Source organism: Rhinolophus sinicus, linkage group LG09, assembly GCF_036562045.2.
Source record: "Rhinolophus sinicus isolate RSC01 linkage group LG09, ASM3656204v1, whole genome shotgun sequence".
Classification (NCBI taxonomy): Eukaryota; Metazoa; Chordata; class Mammalia; order Chiroptera; family Rhinolophidae; genus Rhinolophus; species Rhinolophus sinicus.
Genome location: NC_133758.1, coordinates 67,280,065 through 67,301,405, shown reverse-complemented (window position 1 = coordinate 67,301,405; position 21,341 = coordinate 67,280,065). Strand labels below are relative to the sequence as shown.

Genomic DNA, 21,341 nt, shown 5'->3' with positions numbered 1-21,341 from the left:
GTTGCCATGTGGAAATACGGGCTGAGTGTTGCTGAGTCTCCTGATTTTTCAAGATAAGCTGGAAATTCAACTTCTTATGAGAAATTTATTTTAAAATGCTGGCTGTTAATAATATAACACACACATACACACAAACCCACACACTGCTCAGTTTATTTGGTTTATAGACTACCCATTTTTAAACCTCTGAAATAGATGATTACCCAATTAATCTGTTTCATATTGTCGTTTGTTTTTTTTTTTCTTTGTAGGTTTCTGAGCGCCTGAAAGTGGTAGATGTGATAGGCACCAAAGTATACAATGATGGAGAACAAATCATTGCTCAGGTATAATTGTTTTTATGTAATTCACTTTAGGGTTATATTCTAAAAGGTTCTTAGACACTGTAAATCTTGATAAATTTTTCACGTGTCTGTAATTAGCATGTAGACTTAAATGAATATTACTTCTACCAAATGTCCTGTTAAAAATAGTTTAATTTATAGCCATTAAGATATTTAATATTTTTTCTTATGTAATTAACTCCTAATGAGTATGTATTAAATTATCAAGTGAATTTCTGCATAATATTATATTTGTACATGACATGAAATTCACTTGTATATAGAGAATAAGATGTCATTTGTAAGAGGAAAGGAAAGGTGAGCATTCTGTGAGATTAATAAGGACCCAGAAGATGCATTGGAAGATCTTGTAGAGTTTTGTACGATCAGTTCCCGATGAAATCCCATGGCTGCTCCCTGATAAAACCAACCAGGAAGGGAACACACTGCACCATATAGTGTATTGGCTGGCAGGCACTCAGGAGGGGCCAATATGTTCTTTAACCCCTACCGCTTTTCCAAGGTCCCAGTTGGAACCAGTTGTAATACATATCTAGGGCTACCAAGAAGGAGGATTTATGAAGATGGTTGAAGTCCACAGACACGGCACGCAGATGATAGTATCTCATTTCCTAGTTACATTTTTGAATCACTGAGCAAATGATTTAAACAGATTTTTAATAGATTCTGTAACTTTTATCATATTATACTGTATTGTGCTATTTACCTAAAATACTGTCTCAATATTTGTGAAACAAAATTCAAGGTCTGTGAGACTGAGGAAAGAATTATTTTAGAAGGCAATTAAACAAGTAAATCAATCTGTACACACACACACACACACACACACACACACACACACACACACAGATTAGAGCAGTGAGGGATTGGGAAGAAGTGGAGTCAAATTGGAGAACAAGGTGAAGCCTCTACTATATAAATAAACAACGAAGTATAGAGCACTTTTGAAATGATTTTTTTAGCTTTTTATTTTGAAATACTTATAGCTTCACGGGAAGTTGCAAAAATAGTAGAGAGGCCCCATGCACTCTTCACCCAGTTTCTCCCAGAGCATCTTGCATCACTGTATGCAACATCGAAACTAGGAAACCAACGTTGGCCTCATCCACAGACCTTATTCTGTTTCGTCCGTTTTACATGCACTTACAGCATGTTTGGAAAACAAAATTACACAGCAGTTGGTAGCCCTACTACTATTCAAAACACTTGAAAATTTAACACGAAGCCCCTAGAAAACCTGATGTAAAGATAAGGAAAAGGGGATATGTATACCGTACTTAGAGTTTATTAAAGATATATTGAGGTATATTAGTTGTCTTTTAAGCATTTATAAATACAGGTCTACACTACATACGTCTAGATTCCACATTTATTTTTGTGATGTAATTGGATACTGCAATTCTTGAATTGTCTGAAGAGTTTTGAAATACCTAAGTTTCTTCAGAATCACTTTGAGAGGCTCAGAAAAGTCAGTATCTGTTGTCTTCTGTATTATACTATTTAATTCTGAAAGCATCCTTGGAAATCATGGCAGATTTTATTCAAAAATACCACCAAGAAAATATGCGTATGTAGTTAGAAATGGCAACACTTTAGAAGTCTTTTCAAGACCTTGAGGTGGAGTGTCAGTAAACTGGCATCTTGGCATTTGGTCCCTAGCTAACTGCAGTCAAAACATCAGGACCCACATCTACTGTTTCCAAATAAGTCTGTATGTTCTCCCTTTTTGGAGTCGATGGCTTATCTTGGGTCACCACGCTGCTTGTCATATTAGGACGACACGTGCACAGCCTTGGCTGACATACTCCTGCTGACTGCGGACGTGCTGCTGGGACCCCTGCGGCCTTTTCAACCCTGTGCAGTTATCCAGGCTGAAGTTTGGGTGGAATTCTTACCCCCATGTTATCTGCCATGTTTTCTTGGCTAGCTTTAGCAGAAATGCTACGGTAGAGTATATTATTTCAAAAAATTTTATAAATGAAATCATTACTTTGTAATTGTCCACTGTAACCTGTCAGTATAGAAAGTGAGAGATGATAGCCTGTTTTAATGGGGTTTCACTTTTCAGGGAAATCCTCTGTACATTGGGGTTGGATTGACTTCAGGGGTATAATAAGCAAGAGAATTGTTGTCAACTAAATTCGCATTTTCACCCTTTGTTTTTGTTTTATTCTGATAGGGAGATTTGGCTGATTCTTTTTTCATTGTAGAATCTGGAGAAGTGAAAATTACTATGAAAAGGAAGGTAAGTTCTAAAAAATCCATGTGATATTAGCAAGGAACATAATACATTTTCTTTTTGATGTCTGGACTAAGGTTAATGTCTAGTTTTTACAAGCTGAGTGAAAGTTGATGCTTTTAATTACCTTGTCAGGGTAAATCAGAAGTCGAAGAGAACGGCGCAGTGGAAATCGCTCGGTGTTCTCGGGGACAGTACTTTGGAGAACTTGCCCTGGTAACTAACAAGCCACGAGCAGCCTCTGCACATGCCATTGGGACTGTCAAATGTTTAGGTAGGACTCACCACGGCGGGCATGCTTCTCCTGGTGGAAGTTGTTACAGGAGAACAACTTCCTTGCACGTATTCAGTACAGATTATTTGTTGGGGTTCATAGGTTTTATGGTCCCCACAAAATAGAACAAGATTAGGATTCATTGCATTATAGACTTAGTTTGTGGAAGACACTTTTTTGTTTAAAAGTTTCATATACATATATATCGTGTTTTTTTATAGGCATGAAATAACATCTTATTTTAGTAATTAAAATAATTCTGAGTACCAAGTTTTATACCTGATCTTTCAAATGAACAACATGCAATGTGTACCTCACAAAAGAAGGCTAAAACAGTATTTTTATAAAGTGCACGAAGCTCTGTGGGGGAAGTTGGAACATCTGTGGGAATATTTATTCTAGTACTGGGAAACGTAAGTTCAGGTTTGTCAAAGCACAATATAATTTTCTTTATTGTTCAGCTGTTTACTTTCTTATACCATATAGTAGCTTGGCAGAAATGCCAACTTCAGCTGGAAAATATATATATACTGTTGTTTCCTTGAAAATAAGACCTAGCTGGACAATCAGCTCTAATGCGTCTTTTGGAGTAAAAATTAATATAAGACCCAGTATTATGTTATAATATATTATACCTGGTCTTATAGTAAAATAAGACCCGGTATTTTATTTTATATTATATTATTATATATTATATTAATTATATTAATATATTATATCTGGTCTTATAGTAAAATAAGACCTGGTGTTTTATATTATATTATATTATGTAATTATATTATATTATTATATTATACCCGGTCTTATAGTAAAATAAGACCAGGTCTTATCTTAATTTTTGCTCCAAAAGACGCATTAGAGCTGATTGTCCGGCTAGGTCTTATTTTCGGGGAAACACGGTATGAGGTTTTATATATGAGAAATAACTTTAATAATGAAAAATAAAATTCAGGTAGTGTCTCTATAGATGACATTTTTCTTTTTTTCTTTTTTTTAAAGATTTTATTGGGGAAGGGGAACAGGACTTTATTGGGGAACAGTGTGTACTTCCAGGCCTTTTTTCCCAAGTCAAGTTGTTGTCCTTTCAATTTTAGTTGTGGAGGGTGCAGCTCAGCTCCAGGTCCAGTTGCCGTTGTTAGTTGCAGGGGGCGCAGCCCACCACCCCTTGTGGGAGTCGAACCGGCAACCTTGTGGGTTGAGAGGATGCGCTTCAACCAACTGAGCCATCCAGAGGCTCAGCGGCAGCTCAGCTCAAGGTGCCGTGTTCAATTTTAGTTGCAGGGGGCGGAGCCCACCATCCCTTGCAGGACTCCAGGAGTTGAACCGGCAACCTTGTGGTTGAGAGCCCACTGGCCCATGTGGGAATCGAACCGGCAGCCTTCGGAGTTAGGAGCATGGAGCTCTAACCGGGCCGGCCCTGACATTTTTCTTTTTTAAAGAACTATTCAACAGTAATTAGCCACTATTCTCTTCATCCACAGTTTAGTAGAATAAATTTAGCTTCAGTGTTCTTAAGATTTGCTAATATCCTCAGAATTAACTTCTTAGAGAAGCCACTTTTAAAAAGGTTTTAAAGTATAGTATTAATCAAGTGTTATACTTGGGTGAAAGAGAAGACAGTAACTAATAGGTAATTTCCCTGAGTAGAGATATTAGACAATAAGAGTAAAGGTGGTATGAGTGAAACCCCATTATTTTTTTCTATAATAAATTATAATATTCACATAAAGAAAATTTGAGAAATACAGAAAAGCTAGGAAAAACTAAGAGCAACCACACCACCACCACCCAGTGACTACCACATCCGATTATCATCCCTTCTTGTGTTTTATTTGCATGGGTTTTCTGTTTTTAAACAATTTCGTAAACTGCTTTGTTTTAATGCAGTATAGCTTAGGCATTTTCTCATTTTATTACATCAAAGTATAACATTGTATTAGGGAAATACGTACATTATAAATTATTTAATGATCCACCACTGGTAAATATTTTGAGAGTTTTGGCTCCATTTGGGAAGGAAGGGATTTTTTGATGTATGTGCATAGACTGCTTTCCCACTTATAGGATTTTTCCTTAGAAATGGTTTCAGAAGTCCTTTTATAGCTTTTTTTAAACTTGTATTTCTACCAATTTACATGCTACCAGCAGTACAAGAATGTCCATTCACTCTAGTCTTGTAAACATTGCTTTTTACCTTTGCAAATTTGAAAGGTGAAAAACAATTTTTTAATTTGTATTTTTATGGTAGAGCATGTGATACTGTTTTCCACGTGTATTTATAAATTCATTTTAAAAAATGGAGATGGGCAAGCACAGTGACATGCAGCATTTGCTTATAGAAGTGGACAAAAGCATGATTTGGGCTGTAATTTTAAAGTGACTAGGCAATAATATAAGAGTAAAAACTATAAAAGGTGACATTTGGTCTTCACAAGGTGGCATTATAAACCCTGAGGAGGGAATAATGGGACAGAAAACACTCCCTTGCCATCTTTGAGGAGTTTGTATTACTCAGGTGACGACATCAAAACTAATATTTTTAAATTCCAAGGTCTTGCCCATGACAGTCCCGCATTTTCTTCTCAGCCTGGATCAGGAACTTCCCACCAAGCTTACAGATCAGATTGCCAAGGGAGCCTGGCTACTTCTCTGGGAGTGGGACATTTTTGTCTTTATGCCTTTTTCTTTTATATTTATCTAAAAATACCACTGCATTATTGACATTTGCAGAACAGACTGAGTATCAGAGTATCAGAAATGACTCCGAAATTCTGCAGATTTTCAAAGAACGTCATTCATTTTTCTTTTATTCTCCCCTTTTCTTAGCCATGGATGTGCAAGCATTTGAAAGGCTTTTGGGACCTTGCATGGAAATTATGAAAAGGAATATCACCACCTATGAAGAACAATTAGTTGCCCTGTTTGGAACAAACATGGATATTGTTGAACCCACTGCATGAAGCAAAAGTATGGAGAAGAAGACCTATAGTGACAAAATTACACAGTAGTGGTTAGTCCACTGAGAATGTGTTTGTGTAGATGCCAAGCATTTTCTGTGATTTCAGATTTTTTTTCCCTTTTTTTACATTTACCATGTATAGTAAACAGAGTAGTGATTCAGTAGGCAATAGGCTTTAACATCACTTTCTAAAGAGTAGATCATGAAAATATCGACATATTGATAAAAATGATTTTCTACTCCACAAAGGTATGTGACTGAAAGGTTCATTCAAATGATTGTAATATACTGAAAGTATGTGTTTCAGAAGATAATTAAAGGATGTTATCATCACAGACGATAAGCGTTCATTTTAACTTAACTCAGATTGATATGTTAGTGACTGGCCATGTAAGAGAGAACTTGGCAATGAGTCATGCTATACAGCATGGCATCACATTCTTTTTACAAGTCATTATATATATAGTAAGTACAATTTTAACTATTTTTGTTTTCAAGTTTTTCTGGCTTGATAAGTTATGTGCTGGCCTTGGCCTGTTGGTGAAATGGTATAAAACATCATATGCAATTCTAAAACCTTTTCTATTTTTGCAATAAAGTACATTTTGACTTCTTTGGCATAATGTCAGTAACCTACATATTCCAGTGGTTTTAAGGACAGGCAATTTAGTCATTGTAATAGGGAACAGTCTTTTTTCATGGGAGATCATTAACACTTTTTCCTCATAAAGCATATATCTCTGCTTCCTTTTTCATTTGCTATTCTCTGTATTCATTAAAAATGTGAGTTTGACATTTAATGCCACAAATAAAGTTTTTAAAAAAAAAGCTATTTAAATTTACTCGTTGTCTTCTAAAAGCCCAAGATCTTATATATACTATAAAAAACAAAATAAAACAAAACCTCCTATACCAAAAATAATTTCAGGTCCTCCTGAACATGCCCACAGAATCTTTCTTTGTTCTTCACAAGGCATCCATAACACAGTCCTTTCAGACATCTGTTCCTAGGGGGTTCCTCCAAGGTGGTAGAAATAAATTTTTATAAGCAAAACCATATACAAAGACAAAAGGAATTTCTGCCCATTCTAAATATACCATTAGGCCTTGCCATTTGCTTTAATGTAGACTCACATTTAAAAGTGCAGAATGAACTTAACCTGAAGAGATTTTCATTGATAATTGATACGCTTATTATTTGGCTACATAAGATGAATTATATTCAACCAAAGCAATATAGTCTTACATGATTTCTAGCCTACATGATCCCAATGTCTAGAGAGATTCATTCTAATCAGCAGTTCACTTTTAAATGAGCAACTCTATTTTGGGAAACATGTTTTAAAGAAATATATATATGGGGAAAATTACTCTGTTGCTAGTGTGGCCTCAATGGAGAATGTTTATGGTTTCACTTGTATAATGAAAATGTGGTTAAAATATGTTAATCAGATAATGTATATATGAGGTTAAAGTATGTAAAGTATAACTTCAGCCACATTTTAACACTGTTTAACAATTTTGCACTTTCTTGTAGGAAGAGAGCTTATTACATGAAGATGACTTGTTTTCTGTTTTATTTTAAAAGCCATGTCTGTTAAACAGGAAAAAACACACAGAACCCCAGATTTCTGCTTCACCATTCTGTATTCTTTATTCACTTTTTCAAGTTACCTATTTTGTTGCACAATGATTGTTAACTATTCATGGAATAGCAAAAAATGCCTGTTTAATAAAGAACTCTGACCAAGGCTGTAAATGCCAGTTACATTATTTTCAGTATTGTTGGTTATATTTAAATTTTCCTTATAATAAAGTACACTTTTATAATAAACTGTTGTTTTTAATGGAGGCTTTTTTTTTTTGGCTTTTTTCTTTAATATGACTTCCGTAGATTATACTATGTGAAAAGCATGATAGAGATATGGCATATGTGAAAACTAACTCCGTGGGCATAATGTAGCAAGAAAGTATGGTTCTGAATGGCAATAGATTTTTAAAAAAATTTTAACTATTAGTCATAGGTATGTGATTTTGGTATGTTGCGGGCTCATTTGGCCATTTAGAATAACGAAATAAATCTGGCTAAGGAATTTGTATCTTAAAGTAGCTAAACCATCTCTAATTTGATTTGTGGATGTTATTTATTCACTAATTAAGAATCCACACTGTTTGGAAATTGTTGAAGTTTCATTCAAGGGTATAGTATGTGGGCCTAAGAATTCTTCTTGGATAACATTCTTTTAACACAAATGTGCTTCCCCTTGTTTGTTTTAAATAAATATAAAGAGTGTGTATGTGTTTCTTTCATATCCATATGAACTAGGGCTTGGTGCATATATGTTAACATAAATACTACCTGTAACACAAGTTGGGTGAATGTATTGGTTTGCTGTTATAAACTCTGCTAGCAGACCATTTTACAGTGCAAGTGAAACATAGGGCATGAAACAAGGGACTTTGGATTTTATTGAAATATGTAAGATTAAGTGCTGAGTCCTTTTCCTTTCTAAAGCATCTTTAAAATAGTGATGTAATTTTTCCTACTTTTCTCGAGAAACATGTTTATGACGAGGAATTGACGATCTTGGGCTTCTTAAAGAAAATAATGTGTAAGCCTAGAAGGGTAAGTAATACATCTGGATCAGCCCAGGCTTTGTTAAATTACGGAAGAAGGGATTCTAATATCTAATTATGTTAATAACCTAAGGGAGAAATAGAAGTTTTAATACATAATGGAGAAATAGAATTGTAAGGAATGCTGGCTTCTAGAAATTAATAGTGTGAGGTACAGCCTGGTGTTGAATATTAGAATTTTGACAAAAGGAAATTGGAATAAGTTGGGACAACCTTACCTGTTCCAGGATACTTTTAAAAGCAGCAAAACTAGTTGAGCAACTTAAACTATATAGTTGTTAGTCTTCACAGGTATTTTAGAAAAACTTTAATATAAAAGTATAACTATGGAAATATAAGCAATAAAGTACACCAGGTATTTTCAGAGGATTTGTATGCCCAACAATCAATTCGGTTACATAACTGAGTAGATCAGTGACTTCACCAAAATCATTTACTTTGAGTCCATGGACAAGAACTCATGGGCAATTGAGATCTCTTGGTTCCTCATGAATTCTTGGCTTCATATAGTTTCCTAATAATGATGTTAATTGAGCTTAGTATATTGAGAAATTTATAGAAAGTTTCCAATGCAGACAGATTATCTTGAGAGGAAAGCTTTATTGTGTCCCTTGTTATGCTCTAAGTTTGTAAATCTAAAAGTGCCTAGGAAATCCTGAAGAAGCATGTGATGATGTATGATATAGAAGTAATTGTCTACCCCATAAAATGAAGTGCCACGTATCAGGTGGTTTTCCCAGATTTTGATTTAACCACAGCCCGAGTCTTGCCATTTTCCCAAATATAGAAAAATAAAACACTGCCGCAAAATGTATATACGTGAAATGATTTGTTAGTACCAATTATAACTGATTAATAAAGTAAATGCATGTTTACTCTCAATTGTAAAAACAAAATGATTTGTTTTTCCTATGTGCAAGGGAAAGTTAAGTGGGAGCTGGAAATGGACTCAAAATAACAAGCAGCCTCAGCTCTTGACTGCAATAACCAAGAAGTGAAACCATAAATGTTTTTTATTTAACATGAAAAAAGCTTACAACATAGAACCCTTGAATGAGTTTATGAGCAGTCAAACATTTCTTGGATAAAGTTGCTCCTAATTGCTGATTTTCTATCTTTGTCCTAATTGAAAACCTACCTGGATCCTGCTGAGGAACGAGAATACATGCACATCCCTAAAATTTCAGTGTCTTGTAGGCCAAAGGCTGACGTTTAATGCGATTGTACTTCCCTTTACATAGTGACTATATTCTTGAAATATATACGAATTTTTTTAAGTCCAAATATTTTAATTATTTTAGGAGAGGTGCTCACTATAAAGACATCTTTGGCAAACCTTTCTCGTAATTGCTCTTTATTAAAGCTGAAGTTAAATATCCTCAGCATTGTTATTACTATAGCGCATTGTGATATACTATGTAATGTGAAGGATTGAAGTGTATTAGACAAGTATTGTTTGCCTTTGTGTGACTAGCCCCATGAGGAGATGAAATCAGTGAGAATAGTGCTAATTACCATGTAATGTAGAAGGTGAGACCTGTTCTCAAATAATAGTAACAAATAGTATAGGATAGGTGACACTTAAAGCCCATGGAAGCTATTTAACAGTTAATGTTCAAAGGGCACCTGACATACAGCATAACACACAATACAGTACATATTAGTAAGAAAATTCATGCGACTTATTTTCCCCAATTTTCCTTCATTTTTCAGCAGGCATCTATTTATTGACGGCCCAGACAAAAAGATGCATCAGAAATGGTAACAGGGAAGGAGATCATGTAAATGTTGGGGAGGCAACTGTAAGCAAAAATAATCGGGGAGTACTACTGTATCTAAGTCCTGTGTACATATTGTTCCTATGATTTTGATTGCTTTTTATCAGACAATTGTGTCCAAAATTAGGTACATTTGACTGGCAACTAAAAATACATAGAGAAGGGCCTGGGATACCAAATAGACATGAGTAGAAAATACGTGGGAATTTGTGTTAAATGGTTCAGATAGAAATTATCTAGTCTAGAAAATTTACAATGAAAACAATGAGAACAGTCAGCTGAGAGATGAAAATCCTCTTATTTCTGCTTGATTTTAAAACTTGGAAGTAGGATCAAGTAGAATTATGTGTTGCTTTCTCAACTTACATTTTCATTTACCAAATTGGACAACTTAAAAATTTTTTGAAACCACAAAGGGTAGTCCCCTCTGTCCTGAGGACACCCAAATTTATTTCCCTAGAGCTGGATCTCCTAAACTCCAGACCAATATGTTTAGCTGCTTACAGGAACCCTGTACCCAAATTTCTTGCCTGTCCAGCAAATTCATGTGAAGTTGAACCCATCTTTTCCCCTTCTCCCAGTCACCAAACCTGTCCTCTGCAACATTGCCGAGTATCAACATAACACAATTACCCAAGCCAGCAAGCCAGCAATCATTCTTAATTCCTCCCTTTTCCCTTAGTTCTTCCTCCTCCTGATGATAATGTTAAGACACCCACAGATGGGCCACTGAACAAAGGTCTTGCTTTATGGTCACCAGAGCCAAATCTTAACTTTTTTGCATCAATAATTACAATCACAAGCGATTCATCAGAGATTAAGTAATCTACCAAGAAAGATAGTTTGGGCACTTACTTTTTAGACCATGTATGTGTTCCATTTCCCAATTTTAGTACTTGATTTAAGTGATTTTGTTTGCTTACCTTTGGACAATTTGAACAGCGATATTCTCAATATTCAAGCATTGTTACTAGCTTGAACTTCTTTCTTAGTCTAACGGTTGTCGCTGGTGTGCCAAATGTGGTGGAATCAAGGGAAATACATTAACAGAATTTTTTTTAACCATCTTTAAATTAGAACTTGATTTTTTTTTTATAACAAGTAATTTTACAAATTGTTGGAAAGACATCTTTATTTTAGATGACAACTTCTTGACACAGTTCGGCATAGTTTATGTGTAATATGTGTCTATGTTTGTATTAACCAAAAGTAGGTGTTATTTAACAAAACATTTTTTTAATGTCAGTTTTATCATGGGAACATCTGAAGAACAGATAAAAATTGTATCTGTTTTAGTGAAAGAGTAGAATTTACATGTGTAAAGATTTCCAAGGAAATCTAGTTTTGTGGTACTTTGTTCTGGCTTATGAGTTGGCTGGCTTTGTAATAGTCACCCACAAATTAATGATGTTCCTGTTAAACATACATAAGGTACTAATGTATAAGTATAAATAAGGTACTAAATATACAGAAGGTAATGGCCACCCACGAATTAATGATGATGTTTCTATGAAATATACAGAAGGTACTAATCTGGTCAGTTTCACAAGAAAGTCAGAAGTCAGGACTAGTTCATTTAAAGGTGTAGAGAATTCTAATACTGATATTTTAATCAGTTGTAACTGAATTATCAGAATTTTATTCTTATAGTCAATGACTTGGACAAAAATTAATGTATATGAAAATATTTGTATCTGTATCCTTATCAAGTAGCACAATGGTCAAGAAATAATAGGAACTAAATATTTTTGAAATAGAAAACTTTTTTCAAAAATAGAAAATATTTTTGAAATAGAAATAGTGTTATTAAAAAATAGTTACTTATAATAATGTACAGTATCTGAGGTTGAAGTTACTCTTCCCATCACAGCATCCAGCGAAAAATATCTCCACTAAGGCTTTCAGTAAAAACTTTCAAATAGAAAAACTTTTAAAATAAAGTAAGATTTAGCCAAAAGCAGATCTCACAGGTTATGCCATGAAGAGGAGAAAGAAATGGCTCAAGCTCTTGAGAGCTCAATTTTGGGGGAGGGAAAACTTTTTAGTTTCCTGGAGTTAGACAAAAATATCTCAGATTTTAATTTTAAAAGATCAGGTGAATTCCACGGATGTTTCTTTTTGTCAAGAAATACCGGGGTTTATATTTTCAATTCTAGGGCACAATGAATCTCCATTGAAAAAATAAAAGAAAATAAGGATACACAGAATTGCAGGGACACAATGAGTTATTTTTTGGATCACTCCATTAATGTCTAAAAGACGATAAATTCAAATCCTGTCCTTTGTCCTTGAAAAAATGTGGGATTTTGTTGGCCCTCAATTATTTTCAGAAAAAATGTTTGATTACTATTTGTGAATACAGGAAGTAAATCTTTGATCACATGGTAGGGAGGACTATTTTTATAAATAATTTCACTTCAAGGATTCAAATGGAATCCCTACAAGAATTTGAAAACTTGTTTCAACATATGAAGGTAATCTTGTATTTCTTGATTTGTTATGTGGCTTTCAAGTAGGTTTAAAAAGTCAAGAAATGTAGGGAGTTTAAAGAAATAAATAGCTATGATTTCAGGCTCTTTTCAAAGTTTGACTTCACTGATTTTTTTACTAATGTAAGTTTTCCTTCTCTTAAACTTTAAGCATACATAGTAATCTAAAGATATAAAACCTAAAGCATAGCTTAAATGATTAAACACTAAAAGATTAAAGGGGAAAAGCCTTAATAATGCCTTTGTAATGTGAATGGTAAACACATCAATTATTGTCTAGATGGGCTGTGATGGGACAGCCAGCCAGGTTTAAAGTGAAGGCAACTAACTCTAAAGCCGAGAAGCCATCCTTCTCTGGTCAGAACATTAATTTAAGGAGGATCTCCTTAGTGGAAACAAGTAGAAATACCTTCTTTCTTTCATCGATGGGAAGCCGTCTGGAGTGAGAAAATGGTTAACACAAACTCACCAGAGAAACTTAAATAATGGTTCACAAATTAAATCAGTTTAAGTCACTGTATTACCGTAACCAACAAGCAAGCTGGTCAATACGGAAAACACGGCTTGACTGCCTTCAATTTCGAAGCCAATAGTAGTCGCCCACTCCCCTTACAGCTTTGTACGTTCTCCAGACCCTGAGCTTCTCTCTCACTACTCATCCCCAAGCCTGAGAGGAACGCAGCTGGCATTCAGCAAATCTTGAGTGAACTAAACAGAGTTGGCCGAGAAATCTTAAGTCACCGTCTTGAGGGTGGCGAGTCAAGACTCGGGATAAAGGAAATACAGTTCTCACTGGAGCTCAGCACCACCTTTAATATCCCCATCATGCCTGGGACCGTGATTTGTGTGGGTGACTGGGTCCCTCGCGAGGCTGCACTGCTTCCGCTTGTGTAGTCATCTCCTTCCCCCAGCACTAAAACAATACCTTGGCCTGCTGCCAAACTTTGAACAGCGAGAGACTCGGGCAGTTTATGGCCGGGAACGAGTGCTGCAAGAGGCTGGGTCTCCTCCGAGTGCTAGGACAGACCAGAGGAAGAGAAGAGTCCAAAGCTTTAAAACACTCCCTTCCTCCGCCTCCTCCCTTTTGTCCCAGACACCAAAACAAACGAGCTGATACACGTGTCCCTATGACTCTTGTTTACTATCAAGACTGCACTATGCACTCGTCTCTGGGACATGTAGTCCAACTCGTTCCTCCGGCGTGCCGTTTCCCAAAGGTACGAGGCAAGATTGAGACTACGAACCCACAATCCATTTCGAGGGCACCCTTTGGCTTGGGTCCCCGAGTCTCGGCAGCAATCCAATCCCAAGCGCTCACTCTAGTGATTGACACCCCGTCTTCTCCAGTAAACACAGCACAAAAGTCAATACAAGCCCGCCCCTCTAGATGGGCCACGGTACCACCCAATGGGAAAGGGGAAGGATAGAATGGCAGTTATACAGGCCAATAAGAGGGTGAAAGAGCTGGGCGGAGGCTCAACCCCCCAGGGGGTTGAGGGGAGGGGGAAGACGAAGCTTGAAAGACTTGGTAATGGCGACGGGTTTGGTAAGTAGGAAAGTTTCGGTTGAAGAGTAAGAGCGGCGGCGAGAGCAGTAACCCGTGCTGGGGAGGCCGGCGTCAGTCGGAGAGGGGGTACGCGAGCTGCTGGTGGTGTTGTCGCGACCAGGGCCGCTCGCTCGGGGGCTGACCGCACTCCGCGGCGGGTTTGTTGTCTTTCAGTTCGGGAAGGGGTGGGGGTGGGGTAGGGAGGGGCAATATCCCGAGGGGAACCGGCGGGCGGGCGAACTCCGGTCCGCGCTCCTAGTCCTCGAAAGGCTGCCCTCACGGTAGAGGCATTTAACCGTCTGGTAACTGCTCGCTGCGAACCCACTGGACCGTCGTCTCCGCGAGCTCACCTGGGCTTCGGGGCGGCGCGGCCCAAGGGGGTCTCGGGGGAGGGGGCTGGGAGGAGTCGGCGAGGACTGCGCTCCGGGCCGGGTTGCGCGGTGGGTGGCCGGGCCTGGTGCGGAGTTGGGGCGGGCCTGGGCGGAGGAAGGGGCCGACGCGGCGCTGAAGCTGCCCAGGAAAGTTTGACTTCAACTCCCTGCGCGTGGGCGGAGGGTCGGAGGTTGGCCTGCGGTGGGGGACAGGCGGGGGTGGTGGACCCCAGTAAGGTGCAGCCTTCTTCGGGGCTGAGTGGGGCTGGGGCCGAATTGGGAAGCTCGCGGAGCCGCTGGGCCCCGGGGCTCATTGTTACGCAGTTCGAATGAATGGGCTCCGAGGCGCCTGCGCGGTGGGGCTGAGCGGAGGGGAAAAACAAGCCTGGAGTCCAGGCTGCGGTCACATGATGGGGGGAGGGGAGGGGAACGCGATGAATGGCAAAAGAGGTGGGGGATGGACTTGGCTTGAACCTGCGGGCGCTGCCTCTGTGTGACCGAGAGCAGAGGCTTGGCAGGCGATTCCAGTCTCCGCCTTGCAATCTATGCTGCTGCCCCAGGCAGATTAAAACAAAACAAAAAAGAAACCAGGCGAAGTCGACCGCGGGGGCCCGGTTTTGTAGTTTCTTTAACCGCTGCATGCTATCTAGGGGATTTCAGTCGCTGCTGTGCATTCTACAATCGAGTTCATTCTTAGGGAGTTCTCAGCGAGAATCGTTTTTAAAAGGAGCATTGACAGCAGAGCAATACTTAAAGAGTTTTTAGCCACTGATGCTATAAAACGGGAGGAGGGTAAAGGGTAGTTGTGTGTACTAGGATATGTTGCAGCCCCACCGACAATTCTGACGTGCTTTAGATTTACTTCTTTCCATTTAAGTATCTGTAACAGATGAACCCGAATAGTGGTTTTGAAATTAAAGTTACCTTTTGAGAGTTAGAATAATTTTAACATTTGTGAATACTTTTCTGTTTTTCTAACTTTTGATAATTTAAGTTTACATTCCTAAAACTTTCGGGCCTTTCTTTTTTTCTTTGCTATTGTGTTTTGCTTTAGCTTGCTAACGAGTGTTAGGATCTTTTCAGTTTCCTTGATTACACAGTTCTTGCTAAGTTGGCAATATTTGGCAAGTTTTGTGGAAATTTGAATTATCTTCAAAAGAATTAAATCTATTCCTTACGTTTTTGAGCTACTTTATACTTGTGAGGAAGCCATTTAACTACTTTATAGCAAAATACTACTGTTTACTCTAATTTGGCTAATACATTATTTATAGAAGGAAAATTTGATTTCACTTCCTAGTTTCTATTTTATTTAGGTTTACAAGTCCAATTACGTTTTCTTTCTGCCTGGAAGACCCTTCCCCTTTGTTCACTTCTGGAACTTCTACATACATTAGTTAAAACTTTACCTTCTCCCAGGATTTCCTTACACACCTGTCTCCCCAATCTTCATGCTTCACAGTGCCTACCTCTCAGACTTCAAACATGGTACTGTCACTGTTAAGAATTATTTCCTCTACTGTATTTTAATTTCTTTGGAGTGTTTAGTCGCTCTCCTAGTGTTCGGTGGAGGAGGTATGTGGCCTGGGCTTAATGAATGAATAAACTGTTAGGCTCTGAAGGTTTCCTTGAAGGAGAATTGCAAGCCAGCATCTTACACTTGTATTTCTGTTTGAAAAGAAGATATCAGTACTCTATTTTCTGTCATAAATTATAAGAAGTTACTACCATGTTAATAAGACAGTGCCAGGTATTTTGCATGTATTATCTTTTAAATATGAAAGTGAGTATTCACTTAAAATGAAAAACTAAATCACAACAAAGTAAAAAAACTGACACTGACAAAGATACCTTCTGTATCAGGAAAAGTGATATTCTTAAATGATAAATTAGTAATATTCATATTTCTTCATATTTTGATCTGCATTTACTTTGGAGCTTCATATTATAATTTATACTGTCATTTTCTATAGAGAATAGAAAAATAATTTTCTCTAATAACAGTTGATTAAATTTTTAAAGTCATTGATAGCTTAGAAACACTTCACACAAAATTTTTTAGCATTACAATCAGGTTTAGGAAAACAAGTTTCATATATGAATTTTAGATGATTTCAAGTTTTTTCATACAATGACTCATCTTGAATGCTAAACAGGTTTGTGCTTGGCTTCCTGTAGTGGTGTGTTAGGGGTTTTTTGTTGTCTTCATCAGTAGCAGCATTTTATGTCAGATCAGCTCTTCATTACTAAGAATTTGTATTGATGATTTGGCGCTGTCCAGCAAGGTGTGGAGTCTGGTCTGGACAGCAGTGACTGATGAGGTGCAGGAGTGCTTTGGAACTGGTAAGCATGGGGATGTAGTATCTTTTATATATCCTGTGTTTCCCTGAAAATAAGACCTAGCCGGACCATCAGCTCTAATGCATCTTTTGGAGCAAAAATTAATATAAGACCCAGTCTTATTTTGCTATTATATAAGACCCGGTCTTATATAAGACCAGGTATAATGTAATATAATACCTGGTCTTAATTAATTTTTGCTCCAGAAGACGCATTAGCGCTGATTGTCCGGCTAGGTCTTATTTTCGGGGCAACACGGTATGGTAGTGGTGATAATGGACAGGTATTGGTCCCATTTACAAATAAGAAAACTTAGGCATCAGAGTTAAATTCTTCAGTCATATAAGCAGTAAGTGATATTCTACAGTAGTGTGTTTTACCAAAAGAATACCACCCACCGTTGGGTGTTTGTTGTTGTTTTCCTAGCACAATGGCAAACAAGTTGTAGAAACATTTCTTGAAATCTTTTGTTTAAAGTTTCATTGAAAATACTCTAGAAGGACTGCATTAAGGCCCCCAACTGCTTTTGGTGAAGAAAGTTGTATTTAATAAAATTTGTTACGGAGGCTCATTTTAGCATGGAATTATGTAATCCATTTTGAATACCCCAATTCCTCATGTTAGAGATATAAATTCATTGCATATAAGAGATCCTTTCTGTGAAATCCATAGTTAGGGTGGAAACATAAGGATTCAGGGGAGAATAGGCACTTGAAAGTAGGAGTCGAACTTATGTTAGTCTATACCTTTGTCTTTTTTCTGATTTCTTTTCAAAAAGAAAATGCTCACATTCAGTCATCAGAGTCCTGTTTTCCTCACCCATAATAATACTTTGTTCACAGAGCTGTTTTGAGGCTACATAAGATTAGATGAATGATGTGGAAATGCTGTGCGCATAACTAGGTAGGCATTTAGTAAAGCCTATTTCCTTTTTCATTCACTGAGACTTAGCTATTTCTAGTCTTCTTCCTCTCATCTGAGATTTTTGTACTTCTGCAAAATAAAAGCAATAGGGTCTTCCCAATAGCACCCAATAAAATTTTGTAATATTAAATATGACATTTCAAAATACAGCTGCTGGAGAATTTTACTCTTCCTTTTTGAGAATCACTCATTTACTGACGAGATCATGTGACTCCTGTAACTCCAAAGCAGTATGCAAAAGCATGAATGATCAATAGGGTTCAATGAACAGTTAGCTCTACCAAGGAATACTTGAACGAGGAGCTCGTTTATTGAAGTGAATCTCTAATTGGTGTAATGTATTTTTGAGTATGGACTCTTCTGCTTTTCATTTATTGTATCAGAGGCCTTGCTTCCTCCAAATAGTTGGACAGAAACAAATGAGAGCCAAAAACTTATACAGAGGGTGCCAAAAAAATATATACACTTCTTAAGAAAGGAAAAACCTATTAAAATTGTAATATATATACTGATATATATACTGATAATATATACTGATAACAAAAGATGGATACAAGTCACGTTTGACTTTTCTAATTACAAGAGGTGCTCAAAGTGGTTGCCATCAGCGTCCAGATACTTCTGATTACGGTGAACTACTGTTTGAGCAACGCTGACCAAAGTGTCCACTTGTATACATGTTTTTGGCACCCCTGGTATGTGTATATGGGTTTGAATTTTGCTTTCGTGTATTTAATTGTCACAATAGTCCTGTGGCATGAGTAGAGGTACTGTGAGACTGAGGCTAGGTGACCTGCCTACGTTACATTCTTTAAAAGTGAAATCAAGTCTGTTGACTAAGTCTAGGCTCCTGTTTTCTGTACAGGAGGTTTATAGTAGCAAAACCTCCCTTATCTCAAGACCAACTTTTGATAGCCATGAACAGTGAGAGGTGCAAACACATAGAACTCAAGTTCAACAAATTTTTATGTGATCTTTATTGTTATTGTAGGTAGCTGTTTTGAAATTAAAATTATTATTTCCCCCCCTTTCCACCTCCCCCACTCCGGTTCGAGCCGCTGTTTCTCAGTTGAGTTGTGTAGGACACAGCTCCCTGGCCCATGCTGGTATTATGAGCCTTGCCCCTGCTGAGGCAGTCGGTTGCCGGTCGTTGGTCAGCTGCTCACAGCAGCTCACGGCTGCTCACGCTGGCTGTTGGCCGCTCATGGCACACGGTAGCCCAGAGCAGCACATAGCCCGCGCAGCACAGAGCAGTCCGCGGCAGCCCACGCCAGCTCACACTGGCTGCCAGCCACTCACGGCAGTACACAGCAGCCCACAGCAGCTCTCGCCAACCTCGGGCTGCTCACAGCAGCCCAGCTCCAGGGAGAGCCGTCGTTCGCAATCTTAGCTGTAGGGGACGCAGCCCGTTGGCCCATGCGGGCGGGAAACGAACCGATGACCTTGACGCTAGGAGCACGGCTCTCCATCCACCTGAGCCACTGGGACGGCCTGAAATTAAAATTTTCAACTTCATTTAAGGACTCTTGTGATTGGAAATTAGTAGATAGCTAAGGCTAGGTGCTGAAGAAATGATAGAAGTTGCAAGGAGGTGTTAGTGTATCGTAAATGGTGAATGGTGGACACTGCAGGACCTACTGAGAGGGAAGAGAAAATTTAGCTGGGAAGAATGTGAAAATTGTAGAGCAGAGGGAGGGGGGAGACAGACAAACTGCAACACTGCTTGTGTGGACCCCAAGAACAGCATCGTTTCATACACTTAAGGATAGCTCCGAGGAGATGCATATGTGTAGGGCAACCTCTGAATTTCATTGTAAAGGTAAAAAGAGAATTACCAAGTTTAAGATTAAAGCCAGGGCTGACTTAGGCAGTTCACATCTGTATGTAGAGCAATGCACATTTAAGCTATCAAAATAGGTTAAATTGTGTTCTTTATGTTTAAGATTTCTAGGAAGAGAGTTAAAATCTGTTCTCTAAATGATTAATATTAGTTGGTCACAGAACTCATATAGAATGACTAGTTTCTCTTATGTCTTAGCCATTGCTAAATAACGCCGTTTGTGAGAACTCTTGCAAAGGAAGCTTGGAGCAGGTGGCTTACATGGATAGAAATTGGGAATATTAATCATTCTGTTTTTAATACACTCTCCCTTGAATATTTGTTGCAGATGTTCCTGCATGCTCAGAGTGTTGCAGTATGATTTTGTATAGACTCAAAGAGAATGTTTAAAAGTGTAGTTCTGAGCGTGTCAGACCTCTGTTCAAATATCTTCAGTGGTTCCCCACTGTTTGGTAATAAATAGCTAATAGCCACTCTACTTTGAGGGTTTGCTCTGTGTTGGGCACTATTGTAAGCTTTCTATATTTATTAGCTCACTGAGTTTTTGTAAAACCTATGAGATAGATGCTTCTACTTCCATTTTACAAACAAGGCCTAATAAATAATTTAAAATAAATTGTTCAGGTAACATAGCTAGTAAGTAGCAAATTTGATATATTAACTCAGGTAGTCTAATTTCAGAGTCCTTATTCTCGTCTACAAAAAACACCAATTTTCCTAAACTAGGATTGAAGATTCTGATCCTGGTCTACCCTTCCCGCTTTAGTATTGACCACAGTCCACACAAGGCCATCTTACCTTCTGGTGACACTGGATTCTGTGTTCTCTTGACCTCATCCGGTACTTGGCTAATTGGGAGCTTGGTCATAGGAGTTTCTCATGTTGGGAGACCTCCCTTCATTCCTTTTCACCCATTCATAGCTAAGCCCTGTTGTATAGAACTATGGTCATTAGCTTATATCTTTCCACTCAATTGTAGATTCCTTGAGATGCATGATTGAGTGCTAACATTGAAACTAGTATAGTGTCACGAACATGGTATATATTAATTGAATGAATATATGTATTTTTTAAATAAAAAGGGATTTGGCAATCATTTTTAGCCCACTTGTTCTCACACTGCACCTGGGATTCTTTCAAAAGCAAATAAATAAAAACCAGTGCACAGGGCTGTACCTCAGACCAGATCAATCAGATTCTCTGGAGGTGGTGCCTGGGCATCATGTTGTTGAACTACACACGGTTTCTGAGTCACGAGGGTTGAGAATCACTGATCAAGCCAGGATTGCTTGATTTTGCATGAAAAAGAGACTCAGAATCATGATTTGGCCAGTTTTACTTAAATCAATTTGTGTTACATATTTCTTGTAGCCACCAATTTTGTAGGAAATTATGTGTTATACCCCAGCAGATTTTCTGTAACCACTGTATGTAGTACGACTGATTAATCAATACCTAATAGATTTTCCTAAACTGGGGAAGTGTTAATTTCTTGTGAATGCCTCAGATATCGTTTTAGTTAGATAAACTGTTATTTGCCCAGAGTAATGGCATGACACATGACTTTTATTGAGATTTGTTGGGTAACCTGTCCTGATAT

The 21,341-nt window shown here is 37.8% G+C and overlaps 2 protein-coding genes across 3 annotated transcripts in view; both read left to right on the top strand.

Annotated features, from left to right (window-relative positions):
- PRKAR2B (protein kinase cAMP-dependent type II regulatory subunit beta) overlaps window positions 1-7,650 on the top strand; it is a 91,354-nt gene extending 83,704 nt beyond the window's left edge. The window contains exons 8-11 of the mRNA XM_019745385.2: window positions 252-326; window positions 2,524-2,589; window positions 2,719-2,857; window positions 5,684-7,650. Of these exons, the coding sequence (XP_019600944.1) occupies window positions 252-326; window positions 2,524-2,589; window positions 2,719-2,857; window positions 5,684-5,817 (414 nt within the window). The 3' untranslated portion in view covers window positions 5,818-7,650. The remainder of the gene's footprint in view (window positions 1-251; window positions 327-2,523; window positions 2,590-2,718; window positions 2,858-5,683) is intronic.
- A 6,500-nt stretch (window positions 7,651-14,150) lies between these two features.
- The window catches only part of HBP1 (HMG-box transcription factor 1), a 30,204-nt gene continuing 23,013 nt past the window's right edge, over window positions 14,151-21,341 (top strand). Inside the window, exon 1 of one of the 2 annotated variants that reach the window (XM_019745324.2) lies at window positions 14,151-14,266. In XM_019745324.2, the coding sequence (XP_019600883.1) occupies window positions 14,252-14,266 (15 nt within the window). In that variant the 5' untranslated portion in view covers window positions 14,151-14,251. Of the gene's footprint in view, window positions 14,425-21,341 lie in introns of both variants that reach the window. The other variant, XM_019745326.2, reaches the window with a different exon arrangement.